General features: G+C 40.3%; 1 protein-coding gene across 2 annotated transcripts in view; it reads left to right on the top strand.

The window, feature by feature from the left end:
• Window positions 1-22,850, top strand: part of Klhdc10 (kelch domain containing 10) — a 57,823-nt gene that overhangs the window by 18,844 nt on the left and 16,129 nt on the right. Inside the window, exon 2 of one of the 2 annotated variants that reach the window (XM_052173375.1) lies at window positions 11,135-11,221. The exons of the other annotated variant lie outside the window; for it this stretch is intronic. Coding sequence (XP_052029335.1) covers window positions 11,135-11,221 — 87 coding nt within the window. The remainder of the gene's footprint in view (window positions 1-11,134; window positions 11,222-22,850) is intronic. 2 annotated transcript variants of the gene reach the window in all.

A 22,850-nucleotide genomic window follows, 5' to 3' on the forward strand; every position in this document is an offset into this window, starting at 1 on the left:
TACTGAGAATCAGTGTCTTAGTCTTCATTCAGCAGGTATTGATTAAATGCCTTTATTAGACATAACCTGTTTAGGTGCCAAACTGAACTCTCATCAAGAGCATGACCGTATGGTAATTAAGAGAAATTTAGATTCACATGTACTGGTGTAGCTGGGCTTGGTGATGCATAATCTCTGTAATTCAGAGATTACAGAGATTTGGGAGACTGAGGCAGAAAGAGGCTAAGGCAGAAAGCCTGGACTGTATAATACCGATTCCAGGTAAACTGTAGTTTCATGCAGAGGTCTGTCTCACAAGTAAGCAACAAAACAAAACAAAATAAAACAACAACAAAAAAAACCATTAAATTCCACTTGGTACTTAAGTGTTCTTATACAAATCTCACTATTCTTAGTATCCTCATCTGTAAATTGGGAAGCATGGTAGTATCAGAATCAGAGTTGTGGAGAGATTAAATGAGTTCTAATAGTGCTAGTGTCTGTGGACTGGTATCTGTGGAATGACTGACAAAAGACAGACAGACATTGCAGGATGAATTTAGACTTCTCAGCAGCAGGGGAATCAGCCTCTTAAGGACTGAACCCCCAAACTCTTTTTCCAGAGCCTCTTTATTGTTACACAAAAGGCAGTTTTAGCAAGTCAGTTTCCACATACCAAAACTTCTTCTCTGAGCTAGGGTTTGTCTTGAGAGAAGCATAACCTTTATCAATTCTCAGTCATATGAGGCATCCTAGTTTGCCAGTCGTTTCTCAGAGCTGTACACAAGCCTGAGAATCCTTCAAAGGAGCAACCCCATAAAATCTCAGATAACAATTATTGACAAAAAGCTACTTCAAGTCTAGATGCCACCAATCTGGAATTCATTCCAGATACAATGGCTCTGCAAAAATTCTGCTCCATGCCAGTAATATATGCAGCTATTTTCATGGAGAGGTACAGTGCTGTGGCTAATCAAACTAGACCATAATACAACATGGCGTTTTGAGTTATATTTTAATATGCTGTTTGTTTTTATAGTACTTTATTTCAAAAAGGATTTGAAATGGAACTGAAGTCCTCTAAGGAGTACTCTTCAGGAAGGAAGAGCTGAGATGTGGATTTAGATCTCTCTCTCCTTATATTGCAGGGGATGAGGGGAGTGTTGCTTTACTATGTAGTTTTGGCTGTACTGGAGCTTAATATTATAGACTAGGCTGGTATTGGACTCCCAGAGATGTGCCTGCCTCTGTTCTTGAGTGCTGGAATTTAAACTGTGCTACTGTGTCTGGTCCTGAGTTCAGATTTCTTGGTTATAGGAATACCTTGACATGCCTGGCTTACAGTTTCTTTTTTTAAGAACAAAAGGCAGAAATTTGAAGCTAATGATATATAAGTGTTAGAATAGATACTCAAGTGTTCATTCTCCTAAATTTAAAAGAAAGCCATTTATTTAGCAAGTGTGATCAATACTAAACCAACATTTGCTCTTGTGAAGTTTCAGAAGGCTTCCTCTTCAGGTGGACCCTGTATGCCTCTGGGAATGCTGGGGAGTGCAGTGTTACCTGGTAGGTTGCTATCACTCCTTTTCTCTCAGCAGCTCCCCATCCAGTGGAAATGGTGCCTTCCCATTCAGGGCAGGTCCTCCCTAACCCCTGCCTAGTTTATCTCCTGGGAATGCCTTCACAGATGCACTCAAGAGGTGTGGGTTTTCCCCTCTTTCTTTTGCTTAATTGGGTTTTTTTTTTTAGATTTATTATTTTGTGTGTATGAGCATATTGCCTATGTATGTGTCTGTGCTCCATATGCATGCCTGGTGTCTGAGGAGGTGGTGAACTCCAAATAGGTGTTGGAAATCAAATCCAAGTCCTTTGTAAGAACAAGTGGTCTTAATCACTGAGCCAACAACTCTGCAGCCCTCCTGGGTGTTTCTCAGTTCAGTCAGGTTGATGATTAAAGTTAAGCATCACAAATCCAAGCCTACCTCTTGTTGCTTATCATCAGATACATTTCTTTAAGCTTGTCATTTTTACCTCTGCTACACCCCCACCCACCTCCTACCCCCCCACTGCCGCACCAGCCCCCATTAAAGGGTTCATGTCTATTTCAGAATACAAAATGCATTAGCACATCTCTAGGAGTCCCCTTAATCCTACTGTTTCCAGCATTGCTAACAAGTCCAGGTTCAAAGTCTCCAATCTGAGAGGCTGAACAGAGAGCTCAGCAGTTACGATCACTTGCTGCTCTTCCAGAAGTACCGTTGTTAGGGGCAGCTCACCACCACCTGTAACTCTAGCCTCAGGAGATATGTTTCTGGCCTCTGCAAGCACCTATGAGCGCACACATAATAAAAAATAAAAATCTTTTTAAAAATGGTACATCAATGACTTGTTGGAAAACAAGTTTGGAAAAAAACAAAAATCATAGAACACTATGCAGTGATCTCACTGTCATCCAAGCATGGTAATCGTTGGCTGTCTTTCTATGTTAAAACAAACAAACAAAAACCCCTCCATTATCATGTCTTGACTCCAAGGTCTGCCACTAGCTTAAGGAAGAGTCTCACTTATGTAATTGCTACTATGGTCTTTTCACTCTTGGGCTGCTGACCTCAGAGAAACACTGGCCTGGGCAGCCAAGTGTGAACAGGGAGCTCTAGAGTTTTCTTCTCAAAGCAAAGTCTGTACCATTGAGCCTGTCAAAGATGGGTCCTGAGTGTGGCCCCAGCCAGTGCCCAAGATGCCCTTGAATCGTATCCCCTGTTGTCCCTTTGTAAGATGCATAGCTTTTTAGAAGGGCTCTTCTTGTCTGCCATCACAGCGTCATTGGTTTTGACTTACATATGCTTCTTTTTTTTTTTTTTTTAGTATAGAATAGAGTTTATTCAGGGCATGGAGAGGGGAGTTAACGGGGTAATAGAGGCAGAGAAAGACAGAGAGAGGGAGAGAGTAGAAAAGCAGAGGCTGGCCATGACCACGTGGAGTGAGGGGAGCAGCGGGACAGAGAGGAGCACAAGAGGGTAGGAGAGTGAGAGAATCACGTATGCTTCTTTTCCTAGCCAAACTGTACATTTTTCTACTTGCCAACTGTTTTGCTCAATTTTTATCCCCAGTTCTCACTGCAAACTCAGTAAAAGCAGTCAGCAATGTCCATGCCCTAGTTTGAAGGATGGGTGGTCCAGACATTCCTGTACTAGATTCGTTTAGTCTGTAGTCTGTAAGCCATGGGCAAAATAGAGACAAATTCTTTGCTGTGATAAGACACAAGTGGCCCCATGTTCGGTTTCAAGAGAGTCCTCATTTCTGCTTGGAAGAAGCCTGTTGAGCTGTCTCTACTGCAAGGCTTGACTTCACACCAGAGTTAAGCTAAGCTTGTAGTAGTTCTAGGACTTCTGTGGTATGCATTCCAAACTCTTCTGAAATTCTCCTCCAAACCAGGTACAAAGGCTTCAGAACGAAATGGTAGCAATAGCCCTACTATTCTGGAAGCAGTGTGTGTGTGTTAATTTTTCATCTCTATGATGAACACCAGAGAAACAACTTAAAAGGAGATGACTTATGACTTGCAATGTTTCTTTCTATAGTCCTGGTTCCATGGTTTCTGGGGCCATGTTAAGGTAGAATATTGTTGTAGAAGCATGGTAGGCAGGAAGCAGTAAAGGAAAATGTCTGTGTCTTAGTCACTGTTGTTGCTATGAAGAGACATCATGACCAAGGCAGCTCTTGAAGGCTGGCTTACAATCTCAGAGGTTTAGTTCATTACCATCATGGTGGGAAGTGTGAAAGCAAGCCTGCAGGACTGCCTGGAGCTGAGAGTTTACACCCTGACTCACAGGCAGGAAAGGGGTCTGGTATGAGCTTTTGAAACCTCAGAGGCCACCCCCAGTGGCAACCTCTTTCATACCTCCTAATCCTTCCAAACAGTTCTTCAAATGGGGACCAAGCATGTAGATATATGAGACTCTGGGGGCCATTATTACTCACACTGCAACAGCCTGTTCTGGGGTCTCTTTTCCACTCTGCTCCATCTGGATCCCAGCCTGTAATATTGGTCACCTACATTCACAGTGGGCCTTCCCCTCTCTGAAAACAGCCTCACAAACCACCTTAAATCCAGCTAAGCTGACCTCAAGATTAACTATGGGAAACGCCTTGGTAAACTGGTGCATTTTACCCTTTATAATTCCCTTCTGACCTACCCAAGTTGTTCCGCATGTCAGCATTTCATATATGTATCAGTTTGTTTAACCACTCAAGGAAATCGGGGTTGCTTCATATTTTGAACTATTGTGAATAAATTTGTCATGAGCTTTGTGTATATGTTTTATGTGAACATAAAATTTCACTTATTTGGGATGAATGCCCAAGAATGTAATTGCCTTATTCTATAGTAAGCACCTGTTTATTCTTGCTGTGTTATCCTTTTCAGAGTGACTGTGTAACTTTTCTTCCTTCCTTCCTTCCTTCCCTTCCTTCCTTCCTTCCTTCCTTCCTTCCTTCCTTCCTTCCTTCCTTCCTTTCTTTCTTTCTTTCTTTCTTTCTTTCTTTCTTTCTTTCTTTCTTTCTTTCTTTCTTTCTTTCTTTCTTTCTCTCTCTCTCTCTTTCCTTCCTTCTTTCCTTCCTTCCTTCCTTCCTTCCTTCCTTCCTTCCTTCCTTCCTTCCTTCCTCCTTCTTCCTCCCTTTCTCCTTCCCTCCCTCTCTGCCTGCCTCCTTTCCTTTGCTTCTTTTTCCTTTTCCTTTCCTTCCTTTTCCTTTTCCTTTCCCTTTTCTTCCTTTCCCTTTTTCTTTTCCTTTTCCTCGTTTTTCTTTTTGGCAGGAGAGGGTTTGAGACAGGATCTTACTACATAGCCCTGGCTGTCCTGGAACTGTGTAGACCATGCTGGCTTCAAACTTACAGATATTCTACCTCTGCCTCCCAAGTACTGGGATTATGTCTTACCACACCTGAGTGTTTACATGACCTAGTTTCTGTGCATGCTCACCAGTATTCAGTACTATCATTTTTTAAATTGGTATGATATGATATACAGTTTTGAAAAATCTTTTAAAAGTATTTATTATATGTATATGGTTTTTGACTCTTGTCTTCATTAGGGTTTCTGTTGCTGTGATGAAACACTATGACCAAAAGTGACTTGGGTGGGAAAGGGTTTATTTCACTTACATTTCCATAGCACAATCTATCATTGAATGTAGTCAAACAGAGAAGAACCTGGATGGAGAAGCTGATGAAGAGCTTGCTCAATCTGCTTTCTTAAGAGACCCAGACCACCAGCCCAGGGGTACATACATACAAACACACACAGACCACCAGCCCAGGGGTACATACATACAAACACACACAGACCACCAGCCCAGTGTAACACAAACATATATTCTCATTCTCTCTCTCTCTCTCTCTCTCTCTCTCTCTCTCTCTCTCTCTCTCACACACACACACACACACACACACACACAGAGAGAGAGAGAGAGAGAGAGAGAGAGAATGCCCTACAGTTTGGCTTACCTACAGTTGGATCTTAGGAAAGTGTTTTCTCAAATGATGTTCCCTCCTTTCAGATGACTGTGTCAAACTGACAAACTAGCTAGCACACCTGGCTGTATGCATGTGTGCCGTATGTGTGCCTGGTATCCCTGTATGTCAGAAGAGGATATTGGGTACCCTGATATTGGGTACCCTGGAACTAGAATTACATATGGCTGTATGCTACCACATGGGTGCTGGGAACTGATTGTGGGTCCCCTGTAAGAGCAACCAACATGTGTCCTTAACCGCTGAGCCATCTCTGTAGTCCCTGCAGGTCAGTTTTGAGAGAAACTAAAATCAAGGACTTTTTAGCAAAAGATGTACCTAGTGTCTGTCAGTCTGTCTGTCTGTCTCTCTCTCTCTCTCTCTCTCTCTCTCTCTCTCTCTCTCTCTCTCGTGTGTGTGTGTGTGTGTGTGTGTGTGTGTGTGTGTGTTGTTTGGGGTTTTATTTACTTGGTTTTTGAGATGGGGTCACTATGTAACCTGGGCTGGCCTGGAACTCACTAAGTAGACTCAGAGATCTGCTTGTTGGGTGCTAGGATTAAAGGTCTGCTCCATCACGCCCTGGCTTTTTATGTGTGTTTTGAGGGTCTCCCTCTATCTAGCCCAAGCTAATTGTAGTTATGAATGTCAGTAATTTGTTATTTCCCACTCGGCCTATGCCTACTAGGCTTCCCTGGTCACTCTTTCTTATGTCCCGTTATTATTTTTTAATTGCATGTCTATGTTGAGTGATTCCCTTTTCCGACTTATGAAGGAGCAATTTTATTGTATTCTCACATATCTAAAAATGCCCTTCTTCATACATGAGAAAGAGATTATGTGTAGAATTCTAGGTTTAAGGTTGAACATGGGGGGCATGCCAATAATTCCAGCCCTCAGGAGGCAGACAAAGAGACTCATAACCAATTTAAACCTAGCCACAGAGTGAGAATCCCACCTGGAAACACAGAATAACAATATCTACCCATCCCTTTCCCCAAAAAAATGTTAGGTAAAAGCGTACGTAATTATAAAGTTAGTTGGAAAGATGATTCTTGTTACCTGTAAGACTTAATCAGTTAACGTCCTTGTCACTTCTCAAAAATTAATAGCTAATAGATGTTTGAATTCTCTGAATTCAAACACCCATCCAGCCATCCATCCATCCATCCATCCATCCATCTATTTATGGTTTGTTGACACAGTGTCTGATTATGTAGACTTTCTTGGCTGCCCTGGAACTTTGCTTGTAGACCTCAAACTCCTGATGATCCTCCTGGATCTCTGTCTTCTGTGTGAGTTCTGGGATTACAGGCACATTGCCGCCACAGTACAGAGTTCTCATTGGAAATCACTTGTTTATGCGTGTTCTTCCTTATGCCTTTAAATACTGTACCATTGTAAGTTTGGGAGTGAAGTGTCATGTTAGTCTTCCAATTTCTTTTTCAGATAGTTGTGGAGTTCAGGGCTCCTTCCATTTCTATATGAGGGTTAAGATTCATTTGTTCATTTCTGTAATTAAAAAAAAAAAACAGTACTTCAAATTTTGATAGATATGATTTCTCTTTGGTATCTTAACTTTTACTTCTGACTTTTACCATATATGGGCCTTGATTTTATGCTGGTTCATACTGCTTTGAGAGTCTTTGCTAGCCTTGCTGTGACTTTCCCTCAGTGTTTTGCACAGATTCCACTACTTGTGGTAGGGGGAAGAGCTGCCACTGGGTGAGTCACGGTGAGTTGAAGTGTACCTGATACCGACCATTTTCTAGTGTAGCAGTCGCCAATCTGTCAGAATGCAGATATCCACACAGGATTCTTCTTAGAGCCAACCTCTCATCTTGTTCCTACCTGGGGAGCATTGCCACCTGTCTCATCAGGGGGCAGAATCCTCTTCTTAAACACTTGACTCAAGGAGACAAGTAGTTGGGAGGGGTTGATCTGTAATATAACTTCTGTGTATCACCAACCACCAGTGTGTTGAGTTTTACAGACTGTTTCAGCTCTCTCTGCTGCCTGCCTCTATGGTCTTAGTTCATCTGTTTAAACCAGTCAAGCCACCTCTCCCCCACTCCTGGCTGTTATTGGACTGATTTCTGAGTCTGTTCTCTCAGCTTGCCCTTTCTTCTCTTTATCGCTCACTGACTCCTGTTAGTTTTAGTCTATTAGGGTATTTGTTGTTGTTTTGTTCTTTTTTGTGTAGGCCTCCCACCCCCTAAAGGGTTGCACTGTGTAGCCTTGGCTGTGCCGGAGCACACTCTATAGACCACACTGGCCTTGAACTCAGATCCATCTGCCTCTGCCTCCCAAGGGATATAAAGCATGTGTAACCTCTGTAGATTTATAAAAAGATGACGTTGTTTATGAAACTGGGGAGAAGCTGAGTTAGCTTCTTGCTAAAGTTTTAATTTTAGTGATTATGGTGAAGCAAATTTTATAAAAAGAAGAAAATGAAGGTGGCAGATTAAATATTGGTTAAATGATTGGAGAAATTATGTTTTTCCTTGTGAATGTTTATTTTAAAATAAGCACTAATGGAGATTGGTAGTTTGCTTAATTTTCACTATAAGCAGCTTATGTTTGTGTAAACTTTAATGAACAAGTTTAGGTCAGGAATAAATTATGAAATTTAAAAGATATATGTTTCTGTAAAAATAAAAAGGTGCATGTGTACATGACTGTATGTTATTGTTATGCTACTGTGCTCCTCCTTCCTTCTCCTGCCCTTCCCCTTTATTCTCTATTTCTCCTCCTCTTCCCGCATCCCCCATCCTCCCCTCCCCCATCTCTGCTCTTTGGGTGAGGAAGAGCACGTGGGTCCTAAGGTCAGCATCCATTTTGACTGAATAACTCCCATGAAGGTAGCATTAGCTCCATCTGTGACAGAAATAATATGTTGGTTACTGTGAGAGAAACATGCCAAAGATGTTTAACAGAAGTTCTAATAAAACAAAACAGGGTGGGTGCTTAGGTTTGACTCAGGGCCCTGTGCTTGCTGGCCTAGTGTGCTCTATACTGAACTACACACCCAAGAAGACTCCAAAAGGTCTTCAGTTACAGCTTTGATTCACTATTTTTTTTTGTTATCTCTATATTCTAAAGTAGTTTTAAATTTCTCATGGCAGCCAGATGTGGTAGAACATATCTTTAATTCAAGCAAGGAAGAGGCAGGTGGATCTCTGTGAGTTCCGGGGCAGCCAAGCCTATATAAAGGAGGTCCTAGCTCAAAAAAGCAAAGGGAAAATTTATATGATTATATTATTTTCTATAAATAATATGCCATAAAATTTTTGGCTAACATAAAAAGAGTAATTACTTCAACTTTAGTCATAACTCACTGTTAACAGTTTGGTGTGTTTCTTTCCAGTATTTTTTAAATTATATTTTCAAAAATTAAAATAATATGGTATTGTCTTTTTCCAGTCCAAAAGTAATGTGTTCTCAAAAGCTTGGAAAATAAAGGCAAGAACAAAGGGGAAAAAACAAAATCACTGGAAATCTACCCAAAGATAATAATCACAATTAAAACTTGTTATAAATCTTTTTTGTATTTTTCATGATCATATACTAATTTTTATAAGATTTTATCTTACTGTAATGCTACTTTGTAACTGGTTCATTTGCAATACATTGTAAATGCTTGTTAAAGTTAATAGCCTTATATAAACTTTTAAGTGGTATATAGCATATGAATATATTTAAGTATGTTTAGCTAACATACTTAACCATCTCCCTCTTGTTGGACATTGAAAGTGTTTATAACTTTTTTACCACTATAAATATTACCATAGTTAATATCTTTGTCCATACATCTTTCCATGCATCTATGGTTGTTTCTTTAGGAATAGATTCCCAGAAGTGGGATAGCTGGGGCAAAGGGTATGTACACTTTAACACGTTTGATACATAAAAGGTCATATTTGAAGTAACTAACCACTTGTCATATTCTGTCTTGTATTGCTATTCAGTGGTTTCGTGTGTGTGTCTTGTCTTTCTAATTGGAGCATAGTTGAGACTAAGGGAAGGCTATAGTGTATGTAGTACCTTTTGGCAGTATGGCTTCCTGTGTAGGACTCATGAGTCATCAGTGGTGTATCATACTGATTTCAAGCAGTGTTTCAGTCTGTATATTTAAAATATATGGGTGTGTGTATATTTTAGAGTAAATTTTTGTTTGCAAATTTTCTATTTTTCTAAGTGATGATATGTAAAAATATAACCAGTGTAATTTTCTATTATCATTCCCTTAGAAAAATAAAGAATATTTAACAATAAAAAGGATAGACTTTTAAAGAGAACATTTTAGCTTTTTGTCTGTATTTTTCTCCTTTTATATTGGGCTTGGAATTTTCACTTTAAGCTAGCAGTGAACTAGAGACCAGCATTTGAGAATGACAGACTTAAAAGATTTTAGATATTTTGCCAGATATATAATTTCCCCACAAGTCTCTTTTCTCCCCAGTGTTGTGAAGGTCATATTACTGCGTTAAACAGAATTTGTGTTTCTCCATGTTAGAGTATTTGAAATAAGCAAGCTAGACCTTGTGACCATCTGAACATACCTCCAATTTCTTAAAGCAAGCCCCATTCTCTGTCTAGGGAATTGGAGTCATAGTAGGTGTGATGGAGTGGGAAGATGGGGTGCTTAGGCCAGGTCCTCACAGTCCAGACAGTTTCTTTCGGCGTCTTTCCTTACATGTTGACTAGGATAAGACCTTCGAGGGGTTTGAGAGCCCTTGTTACACTTACCTCACTGTAATATGATTACTTATACAAGTCTTTTGCTTACCTGAGCAGGCAAGAGTTGTTCTAGGTAGGGTGAGTCATATCCTTCTTTTGCAACTCTAGGTCCTAAAACGGGGATGCAGGTATGGCAGGTGCCTAAACAAATGAGTATAGAGCTAGTTCTGGATTGCTGAGGGAATTATATGATGTAATATAAACTTTATGTGTTATGCAAGCAATGTTTGTTTTTTGGACAAGAGGTATTTTAATGGGAAGTATCAAAACTTCGGGAAGAGAGAAAATCGCTCCATTGAACAGCTCTATGAGTCCATTACATTTTTCTACTGTTTTGTAAGAAAACAAGTTTTAATTGGGATTCGTGTGGGGCTCATTCGCTCCCTATGCTGCACAGAGGTGCCCAGATAGTAATGCTTTGTTTGACTTGGTTGTCATCTAGTTTTAATTTTTGAGACCAGCAGATTTCTTATTAAAGGTCAGTATCCATTGCTTTGTAACTAGTAAAAGAAACCTTGAGCAGAGGAGCCTATGTTGTGCCTGATTCTTTTGGGTGGAGCTCCTTTTGACTTCATTGGCTTTAAAAGGCTGTTCTTTCTAATTACATCTAAAATTCCTGGTAAATTTTTGCCACAAGATGACATTGGTGATTATTTGAGTGCACAGGCTATTGAACAGCTTTAAAAAGTGCATATGATTGTGTTGTCGGGGTAAGAGTTGAAAACTTTCATCACTGCTTATGTATTATGTCATTTTAACTTCCAGAGTTAAATGATTCTTTATATCACTTTCCTTCTGTATTCAAGTATTGTTTTGTTTCCTGTTTTTCTGTCTTTATAATACAGTAACTATGTATTATTTGCCATGTGTTGTATGTGTCTGACTTACTGCTGATAATTGTGGTGACAGGTAAGAAGAAAATACGATGGGACCCAGTTAGGAGGCGCTTCATTCAGTCCTGTCCCATCATAAGGATCCCTAACAGGTTCTTGAGAGGTGGGTGATAACTAGCAAGAGGTCTGTGCTTCCTGTGGGTTGAAGGGAATTTTGAATGGATTTTCTAAACTCAAAACTGTTTTCTTAAAGTTGTCTTAACAGTCAAAATTGAAACAAAAAGTCTAGGCCTTAGTTTTAAGTTTATGTTTTATATTGACCACTGTTGGAATTATAATGATAAGTTTTGGGGAAGTTAGATTCTCTTAATATATCTTAGATAGTAGAGTAGATTACCTCACCAGTATTTGTGGGAGTCCACCATAACTACATCAAAAAACAAAACAAAACAAAATAAAACAAAAAAAGCAAAACAAACCCAAAAAACAAAAAACAAAAAACCCTTCAAGTGTAGGATGTGATTCTAAGGAAGAAATAAATGCTGATGTGATAGTCTAAGAATCCTCTGTATCAAACATCATAAATGAAAACATAGCCATGGGAAGCATTTATAACAGGTCATTAATCTGAATATAAAGAGCTCCCAGAAACTAGTACACTGTACCTACAAGAAAAATAAGTGAGTGCATAGGAATAGTCAATATATAAAAAATGCTAGTTGGGGAGGCCAGCTGGCTGAGAGGGCCAAAGTGCTTGTTGCTAGGCTTGCTGGCCTGAGTTTGATCTCTGGGACCCACATGGTGGGGACAGAAATTACTCCAACACATTGTCCTGCTTCTACACATGTGCTGTGGCACAGCATGCACACACACCCACATACAGCACATGTAATTTATAAATTAGTAATATATAAATGTAATGAAAGTTAAAAACAAATGCCAGTAAATATAAGCCTCATTAGTTCACTACTGTCACAAACACAATAAGTAAAATAATACAATATTTTACTTATTAGATGGGAAGATTAAAGCAATCCGTGTTGGCAAGGGTATGGGGAAAAAAAGCTTAAATGTGAGCTTTTATGCACTCTTAGGACTTAACTAGCAAAGTGCATCACCTTTAAAGCTGTTGACGGGGTTGACAGGGCAGTTCTTCTTTCCAAGTCTGCACTGTTTCTGCTGACTACTTTTCTATCAGCTGTAGACTGTTCTGAGTAAAAAGTTACTCTGAAGGGGATTGGAAAGTCTAGCTCACTCACAGTTTTTCTTTCTTCCTTTCTTGTTTTTCAGCTATAGCAAATTATCAGACAAGCATGCTTGATGCTGCAATTAAGACCTTATTAAATTACTTACAAGTTATTCATTTAATTTTAACTAAAGAGATAAAGTAAAAAACCTTAAGTGGCATGTAGCAACATACAGCTTTAAAGCAGGCAGATCGGTGAACCCCAGCCACATAGCAAGTTCCAGAGCAGCCAGGCTTAGACAGAAAGACCCTTTCTCAAAAATAAACAGACAGACAAACTACAAAGACCACCTAAGGTAAATTCCACAACTGCTATAGATGTTTTCCTATCTAGTTTTTAACATATTTTTAGCAGCCAAACCCTGGAACATGAACAGACTTAAAACCAGGCCTGAATGGATCGAGATAAGAAATTCAGTGGTAGCAAGGTGCCTAGCAGTACAAATAATGTTATTGATGAAGGTCAAAGGTACTTTAGTAGTATGTGATGGAAAAGTAATATGTATAAGTAGCTTAGCAAGGAAAAATGTTTAGTTCTGTAATATTTTCTTTTTAGATTAAAATGCTAATTTATTGACTTTTTTAAACTGAGAAATTTAACTTAGTCTAAAATAAGCATAAACTAGACTTCATAAGCAATGTAGCATTATTTTAATTACTCATGCTTACTAAATATAAGCATAATTAAGAGGTAATTTAAAGCCAGACATGGTAGTTCAGGTCTATAAACCCCAAATTTGGGAGGCTGAGGCAGGAGGATGTCCTTTTATAATATAGGACAGCCTGGGTTGCATAGTGAATGAAACTCTGTCTAAAGAACCAGAACAAGGGTTAGAGCTCTAGCTTAGTTGGTAGGGTGCCTAAATCAAGCATGCCCAAAGCCACCTGTAGAACCCTGACCCCCCAGTACTGCATGTAAAACCAAGTGTGGGGACTGGGCGATGGCTCAGACTTGACACCCAACTCACAATCCCTGGGATCCACATGGTAGAAGGAAAAAAGCACCTACAAGTTGTTTTCTGACCTCCATGTATTCTCAAAGCAAAACTATTCTCTTCTATACAAAATGAATACAATAAAATTAAAACAAAACCTCACCAAAGCAAACAAAGGCAAAAATGGTACCATTTTTAATTCTAACACTTTAAAAGGGAGGTGGAGGCAAGATGATCAGAAGTTCAGGGTTGTCTCCAGCTACATAGTGAGTTCAAGGAGCCTGAAGCACAGGAGACTGTGTCACCACCACCACCACCACCACCACTGCCACCGCCACCACGAAAAGAAAAACAATTAGGACGTAGAGTTTAATGAAAAGCAGTTATGTGAGGCTGGAGAGAGAGCTCGGAGGAGAGGAGCATGGGCTGCCTTGCCTCTATTCAGTTGCCACCGCCCACATGGTGGCTGACAAGCACTTATGCCCCTCCCAGAGGCTCTGACACCCTTCTCTGGCTTCTGCAGACATTAGGTGTGTGTGTGTGTGTGTGTGTGTGTGTGTGTGTGTGTGTGTGGTGCACATACTTGCAGGCAAACACTCAAACACATTTAAAAACAATTAAAAATTCTATAAAATACTATAAAATATAAAATGTCAAAAGAAATAGTAAAAAAAAAACAGGTTCTATCTGGATGGTGGGTTGTTTTTTGTTTTTTGTATAGTTTCCTTATTTTTTTTTAAATTAATCACTGAGGGAAAACACTGCACAGGTAAGTTTTATACCATTGGATATTTATAAGTCCTAAATTCAGAATGGCTGTGACGGTTGGTGATAGGTAATGCCGAGCTGACTGAAGTAGGAGCAGGCTCAGCAGATGGGTGTAAAGACCACTAGCCTCCTTAGAAGCAGTGGCTTTGTCTGTCTTCTCTCCTTTGACTAGTGTCAGTGTTTGATGCTGTTGGCCACCTGCATCTCCTTAACGCTTTTCTTCCCTTGGGTCACAGCACTGTGTATGATTCTAGATGTTTTCTGCTGCCTCCTCTTTGTCCATTTTGTTCCCTTCTGTGTTTTCTTATTTCTACCCATTAAAGGTGGAAACTCTGTGTCATGTCCTTTCCCATGATCTCTGAGTGTCCCATCGGCATTCCTAGGTTTAGCTCTGCTCATCATCATCCCTTCACTAGGGTTTCTGGATGGCTTCCCATGTCGCAGTTACTGTACTTCATAGATGGACGATGCAGATCTAGAGAACCAGGTGAATGGACAACTGCAGAGTGATTGAAATGAAGTTATTTATGACAGTGTCCTGATAGAGTAGTGGAGCACACAGAGAGGTTTCTCAGCAAGTGGGGAAGACGAAGAATAGTATCATTTGGTTTCTCAGATAAGTCACTTAAACCTAAGTAGGTTTTTTTGAGGGAAGGGTAAAATTGCAGACACAGGTGCCAGATAGCTTGAATATGGTGATTGTGTAGATGCTTTCAAAGGTCTGTAGAAAGTTCAGCATAGTGGGAAATGGCAGCCAGAATCTGGAAGGGGCCTGATAGAGCAAGCACCACTGAAGGAGAGTTTTCAGGATCAGACTTGGTCTTGTAGCTAGTAAAGAGAGAATGATTACAGTTACAAAGCTGAGGAAAGCTATAGCCTGAGATGATGCAGCTGCAGTAGGGATGGGGGGGAGGAACTTGAATTATGCATGTGCTGAATTAGAGACTTGCTCACTAATTGAAGAGTATGAGGGAAAACAAGGAATGGCTTCCAGGGGCTGGTTGTAGAGTGGTGGCTCTGTGGGCACCAGGCAGACGCCAGGGCACATGTATGCTGAAGGCACAGTACTCATACACACTGAATAAAAATAATCTTTTTAAAAAGTGACTTCCAGATTTTCTTGTGTGACATACTTCTTGTCACTAGGCATGGCATGGATAATCACAGGGCAGAGTTTAGGAGTAGGTGATAAACTCCCATTGATTTGCAAACTACTAGTTGATTATCCCTTAACACTTTTAAGAAGTATTTCCAGAAAAATCTCGGATTCCCCCCCTCCCCCCCAAACAAGAGTTTCTCTGCGTAGCCCTGGCTGTCCTAGAACTCACTCTGTAGACCAGGCTGGCCTTGAACTCAGAAATCTGCCTGCCTCTGCCTCTCAAGTGGTAGGATTAAAGGCGTGTGCCACTGCCTGGCTAAAACCTCTGATTCTTTAACAGTAAGTCTAGCAGTTACTTCTAGGAAGACTTGGAAGGCCTGTCCCCACTTTGTTCTGATGTCACCTTCTATGTACAGCCTGTAACAGCACTGACCACATGGAGTTCTGTTCACTTGTGTGTACCTCCCTCCCCCCAGACTGTAAGATCTGCCAGAGCAGGGGCAGGGGCAGGGGCAGTGGGCCAGCTGCTCTGATTTCTTCATTTCTGTTTGGTAGTACAGTGCATGTGAGAGGTATATGGAGTTAGATCTAATTACACAGCTGCGGTCAGGGAAGAGCATGGCTGTAAATTTTAGTATATCCTCAACTCTTGTAGTTGTAAGTGGTAACAAATTGTTGAGAACATGAAAATGCTTTCTCAGTAATTCATTAGGTGTTTTCTTTTTAAAAAAAAACCCCACCTTATTTATACTTTAGAAATAATCTCTCAAAATATTTTCAGGCCTTTCATTTTGGAAACCCTTTGCCTTGGTTGAAAACAGTTTCATACATAGAGTCTGTAACTAGATCCTGCATCTTCTCAAAAGAGGTTTCTACCAACCAACAGTGTGGTATGGTAAAAACAGTTCTGGTGTACTGAAACACTGGATTTCCATCATAAAGTAGTAAACAAAGTATCCACTTACCTTCCTCAGTTCTCCAATGTCATTTATAATGAAAAAAAGATAAATGATGAGGTGTCATCATAATTCTATTGAAAACAACAGAAAAAGGAAGTGTGGAGTCAAATTACCTGCATCTGAGTCCAGGCTCTGCCATTTGCCCCCTGTGTGACTTTGGGCAAGTACTTGCTTATGATTTCCCTCAGTTTCCTTTTTGTAAAGCTAGGATGTTAAAAATAGTTCCTATTCACAGAGAGAAATATCAAGAGAGAATATTTACCAAGCTTTAAATGACATTTAGAAACGTTAATGTTAGCTGCTATCGTTTTTATTGTTGAGGAATTTCAAGGTAGTTAAAAACAAGTGGCTGTGGGAAAAAGGAGCCCAGTGGTAGGGAACCCAAAAAGTACACATGGTGTGACACACCTGTATCCTAGAACTTAGAAGGTGGAGGTAGAAGGATCAGGGTCAACATCAGCTATATGGAGTCCTACAACAGCCTGGGCTACACAGCGCTGTCTTAAAAATGGAATTATATCAACTCAGAAAACCAACACTGAAAATATAATACAGTTGATGTATGATTGATATCAGGGAATTTATTTATTTTTGGTTGTTTGTTTTGAAATAGTATCTCACTGTGTAGTCCTATCTGGCGTAGAAGCTCCTCTCCAGATGTGGCAGTCCTTGAACACCGAGATCTGCCTGCCTTTGCCTCTGAGTGCTTAAATTAAAGGCATCCTTCACCTCTGGCCTCCTGGTTGTTTTGTTTTTGTTTTTTGTTTGTTTGTTTTTTAAAGACTCAGTCTTGAGATATCTCCTTTGCTGGCCTGGAACTCATTATACAGACTAGGCTAGCCTTGAATTCATTAATCCTCCTGTCTCTTAACTCCTGAGTGCTAGAATTAAAGGCATGTGCCACTATACATAGTTTTGATTTTTTTTTGACTAGTGTTTATTTTATTTCATATTTAAGACAGGGTCTCACTAAGTAGCTTCAGCTTGCCTGAGACTCAATGGCCTCAACTAACAGAGATTGCTAGATTAAAAGTGTCACAGTTCAAAAGAAAAAAGAAAAAGAGAAAAAAAGCCGGACGGGAGAGGCAGGCGGATTTCTGAGTTCCAGGCCAGCCTGGTCTACAGAGTGAGTTCCAGGACAGCCAGGGCTACACAGAGAAACCCTGTCTCGAAAAACCAAAAGAAAAAGAAAAAGAGAAGTGTCACAGTTATGCCTGACTTTCATTTTGTCAGTGTCAGGCTCACAGACACTAAAGGGAACTTGATATGGATGACTTAAGATGAAGAAATGAAGCAGCCAGCCATGGCAGAAGCAGGTTGAGGGGAAGCTCTTCTGTCGAGCCGTGTCCTCACAGATCCACTAGTGAACTGTTTACTCATTGCACTCAAAACCGACCCTGGGTTTCTAACCTGCAACCCAGACTGCTAAAGATGATTGATTGCATTCAGCGTTCTCATGGGAAATTATTTTGTAGATAAAGTCTGCTTAAGGTAGGGCGAGTCAGAGAGCTGAAATTTATGCTGTATACTCATTTTGGGAAAATTTAGTTGGAAAGATACTTCTGGTAACATAAAAAATCCAATTTTTTGTGTAGTGAATAAAGTGCTTGCTGTACACACCGAAGGACCAGTTTGGATCCCTCGAAATGTGTGTAATGCCAGGGGCAGAGCAGTTCTGGGGAGGCTGAGACAGTAGGTCCTAGAGCCAGCTGGCTAGTCAGACTAGTGAACGGAAGGAATTTTCCTCAGGCAGCAAGAGGAAGGAAGGGAGGAGACCCCTGGAGTCAGCCTTGGGTCTTCATGCACACATACCTATGCCTTTACACACATGCACACACACATGCACACACACAAATGCATACACAACACACATATACATAAGCGAAAATAAATCTTAGTAAAAATACAAGATTTCAATAATACTGAAATATAAAGGAGAAGAGTGAGTGTGCTTATTTTAGGCACATATAATGAGTTTATACAAATCAGGATTTATGAAGGACATCTCTCTATAAGAATGTGTAAGTCAGGAGTAGGCATTTACTGAAAGAAAATTCCAGATGGCCAACTAACATAAAAAGTGCTCAACTTGGTTGGGCGTGGTGAGGTACACCTTTAATCTCAGCATTCTTGGAGGCAGAAGCTAGAAGATCTCTGTGAGTTCAAGGACAGCCTGTCTACATAGTGATTTACAGGATAGCTTGGAGAGACCCATCTAAAAAGATTTTTTAAAAAGTGCTTAATTTTATCAGCAGTGAGAAAAATGTATGTTCCAGTGTGAGATAGGTTTGTAGACTAACAGGAAGTGTTCAAATGGGAGCAGTGACTGTGCCAAGTGTTGGCATGCACGTGGACTGAGGGACTCTCATGCCTTGGTGGCTAGGGGAACTGTTCTAACCGTTGTTTCGAAAATTATGGCCTCATCTAATAAGGATTTCCTTTAAGATTCAGTAATTCAATTTCTGGATTTATAGCCAACAGCATAGTGGCCCCCTGTACACCTGAAAATATGTATGAAAATGTTTATATCAACATTAAGAGCCACAGGTTGAAAGAAAGCACCTAAATGTCTAGTCACAGAACTAGACTGAGTAAGTGAACTGGGCCGAGCACTCATGCAGAGGGCCACTCAGCAGTGCAGAGGAGCGGACTGCGCACACCATCTTCAGCAGCAGCATAAAGGAGGCCTTGGGACAGTCATAAATAAGAGCCCAAAAGAATAGGTACTACAGCTTTTTATTTTGGTTTTTTGAGACAGTTTCTCTATGTAGCCCTAACTGTCCTGGAACTTGCATTGTAGACCAGTCTGGCCTCGAACTCAGAGATCCTCCTGCCTCTATCTCCCAAGTGTTACAAAGGCATGTGCTACCCCACCACCCAGCTGCTGTATCATTTTGTTATACACTTCAGATATTATTTGGAAATGAACACTTAGGTATGATAATGTATAATAAAGCTATAAAGACCGATAGTTTTATGATTGACAGAAAAATAAATGGGATTGGAGAAATGCATCAGAGATTAAAAGCATTTGTGGCTCTTGTTTGGACCCAGGTTTGATTCCCAGCATCTGATTGGCAACTGACAATATGTCAGGTAATGAGGTGCATCAGAGGGGCTGTGGTCATGAAGGGCAGGCTTCTGAGAGTCAGAGTCCTGCAAGAAGAGGTTCAGAGAGGAAGTATGACCTCCCCATAGAAAACCTAACAAAAATCTAAGCATTCTTTTTTGTTAAAATGTATCACACAGTGGCCTTATGTGTCCCTTTCTGTATGTAACATTTCAATGCATATTTTATTTTAAAAACATACCCTTTTCTGATAAGGAACAAAATCTAACGATTATTTTATTGGTAGACCATTAACAAGAAACCAAGAAAAAATGTATAATTTAGAAGTGAAATTTGGGGCTGGAGAGATGGCTCAGTGGTTAAGAGCACTGACTGCTCTTCCAGAGGTCCTGAGTTCAATTCCCAGCAACCACATGGTGACTCGCAACCATCTGTAATAATAGAATCTGATGCCCTGTTCTGGAGTGTCTGAAGACAGCTACAGTGTATTCATATACATAAAACAAATAAATCTTAAAAAAGTGAAATTTGACCATCATCCTCACTGAATTAAATTAAGCAAGACTAATCGAGAGTATCAGCTCTTCTATTCAACCTTGTTCTGTTAAATTTCAGCTAAAACTTGAATAGGATAAATTTAAAAAACTGTCTTTCCTGGGGGGCTGGAGAGACGGCTCAGTGATGAAGAACACTGAATTAAGACCCTGATTTGTCTCTAGCACTGCATGACAGCTCACAATTATCTCTAACTCCAGCTCCAGAGGAGCTGACCCCTCGGGCAACTAGGCATGCACATAGTATATATACATGTAGGCAGTCATACACACAGAAAATTAAGCTTATTAATAAATTAAAAGTATTAAAATATTAAAAATATTAAAAATATTTTTCTGGGCTGCACTCTGGGGAAGCAGAGGAAGATCAAGAGTTTGAGGCTTGACTAGATGCGGTGGTACATGCCTTTAATCTTTGCAGTGAAGAGGCATAAACAGGTTTCTAAGAGTTTAAGGCTAGTCTGGTCTAAAAAATGTATTTCAGGTCAGCTAATACTATATGAGATCCTACCTCAACAGAGTTAAAAGCTAGCCCAAACTACATACTCAGACCCTGTCTCAATAAAGGATGATAGGAAGATAGTGGTGCTGGGAGCATATATAGCTCAGTTAGTAGCATTCTTGCTTGTCAGTTCCATCCCCTGCTCTGAAAACTGGACATGATGATCCATATCTGTAATTCTAGCATTCAGAAGTAGGAGTAGGAGGATCAGTAGCTCAAATCATCCTGGGCTATGTAGAGAGCTTAAGGTAATCCTGGGCTACTTTAGACCCTGTCTCAAAAAAAGAACAAAGTATACACTTTTATACAGATATTTAGGAGTATAAATTGGTTCAGTTCAACTGTTGTAGGAACAATATAGCTCTACAATAGTTTTATCTGTAAATATTTGAAATGCATGTTTCTTTGACCCAAAAGTTCTATTTCTAGAATTATTCATATGAGTATGTAGAAGAAACTTTATTCCAATATTATTTGTAATAACATTACAACATTGGAAATGACATAGTCATCTGTTGTATAATATCAGAACTAGCTGGTTTCTGCTACAAATTCAAACCCACTTACCATAGCTCCTGTTTACCCCTGAGTTAGAGCAGATGCTTGACTGGGGAAAGAAAATGGCTCAGATGCCCAGGTCCCACAACTGTGGGTCTCCTCTGGGTGTTCAGATCACTTCAGCATGTAGGTTCATTTTTCATTTCTCATTTATACATTTTCACATTGCGTGTGTGTGTGTGTGTGTGTGTGTGTGTGTGTGAGAGAGAGAGAGAGAGAGAGAGAGAGAGAGAGAGAGTCAGAGAGAGAGAGAGTCAGAGAGAGATACATTCCAGGAGTGGGATGCTGGTCGTTGGGCTTGGCTCTGTGAATCTTTATTTCTGAGCTCACTCTGAAACCCTACTCCTCTGTTCTCTAGTGAAAGTTTTGTTTGGAAGCAGGCAATCCAAACCTATGGATGATTGTATTAGCAGAAAACTTGGACTCTCCAGTTCAGAGACTTTAGACTAAAACTAAATTTCATTTTGTCAAGGTCAAGGAGCTGGTGCTATATGCCACTCGATGGAAATGAATGCTTGGTTCCGCCCTGACAAATTCTTGTGATTTTTAAAAATGAAATGGGTTTCTGATATTTGGTGTCACTCTTGGGCCAGGACTGTAGGAAGGAGGTCTGTGGAAAGAGAAGTAACTTACTCTGTGCAGCTCTAAAGGCTCCTTGGCAGAATGTTGAGCATCTATCCGGTACTGATCAGATGCTCTTACCCAGCCATTTCAATAGACTAGATCATGAGAACAACAGAAGTTATCAGTTAGATTAACTCAGCACTCCCTGGGAGAAACAGGAGCTACCAGTTTTGTAGCAGCCACATGAAAAACAAGTCATTATGTTAATATTTTTACCTAACTCATATCATTTTATATCATTAACATAGAACTGGTAATGTTACATTCTTTTAGGGATGCTAAATCTTTGAACACAAATTCCAGTTGGGCCCAGCCACATTTAAGTGTAGCCAGGAATTACTGCATTATGCTGGGCAGAGCTAGGCTATAAGCCCCAGAGACAGTGTCATTGGCTCAGAACCTGTCACAGTAACAGTTCACAGCTGTTGTCCAGTAATTTTTGGGCTTAGAATGAATGAATGGATACATTTTATGTCAAATCATGTTTTCATTTTGCTGCAGTGTCTGATCCATGTGAGTTATGCTCATCACAAAGATGGTGGTAAACCTGGAACATGTTCTCTGCTCTGTCCGTTGAAAGTCCTAGAACGCTACTGTATTTCTTTTCACATTTTCCCAAAAACCTAAGAATTATCTAATGGCTCCTAGAAACAAAAAAAATGAAGTCTTAGTTCCTGACCAGTGAACATAGCAGCTGTTTTAAGTTTGTCTTGCTAATTCCTAGATGCATTTGTAACTTGCAAAAATCATTACTCAATCTAGCCTGTCCCCCAGACCACACTCCCCTCTCTCCTTTTCTTCCCTTGGTGCTGGAGTTTGAAGCCAGGCCTCTCACATGCTCAGCACCTGCTCGCTGTTGAGCTCCACGCCATCTATGTTGGAAATACTGTGTCAGAGTCCACAGAGCTGGGCATTGTTTTGATCATCCCTGCCACTGTTTACTTTGGCCTAAAGTTAAACTCAGGGAAACTTTTAGACATGTTGTATTTTTCCGGCTGTCAGGTGATGTGGGTGATGAAGGATAATTGTACATGCTGTTTGCCTTTGAGGAACTTTTACTCTGTTTGCAATAGAAAAACAAACAGATGAAATGAGTGGAGAAGAATCAGTTATAAACCAGTTCTATTTACAACCTCCTTCAGTGTTTTCTGTGACCCTTACACTAGGTTACAGAAAAGTGGGTGCACCTACATTTCTCTTTCCTCAAATAGCTCTCTACCACCTGGAAAGATAGACACGTAAGCCAGTAAACATTTAAGAATAGCAAATGTGTGGGGTACAGTGGTACTAACCCAGGACAGATGAGGAAACAGATTCAGTGAAAGGTTGTGACTTCTACATCAAGGTCCTAGATGAAGAGCCCGGCTGTCTGGGAGCCCTTGCTCACCCTCGCACAGCTTACGCCCCTGCTTTCAGTGCGCCAGAAGGAGACTCAGTGCTTCACTTACACCAAATCACACATCATTTGTAAATGTCT

This window comes from Apodemus sylvaticus, chromosome 2 (assembly GCF_947179515.1).
Source record: "Apodemus sylvaticus chromosome 2, mApoSyl1.1, whole genome shotgun sequence".
NCBI classification, from domain to species: domain Eukaryota; kingdom Metazoa; phylum Chordata; class Mammalia; order Rodentia; family Muridae; genus Apodemus; species Apodemus sylvaticus.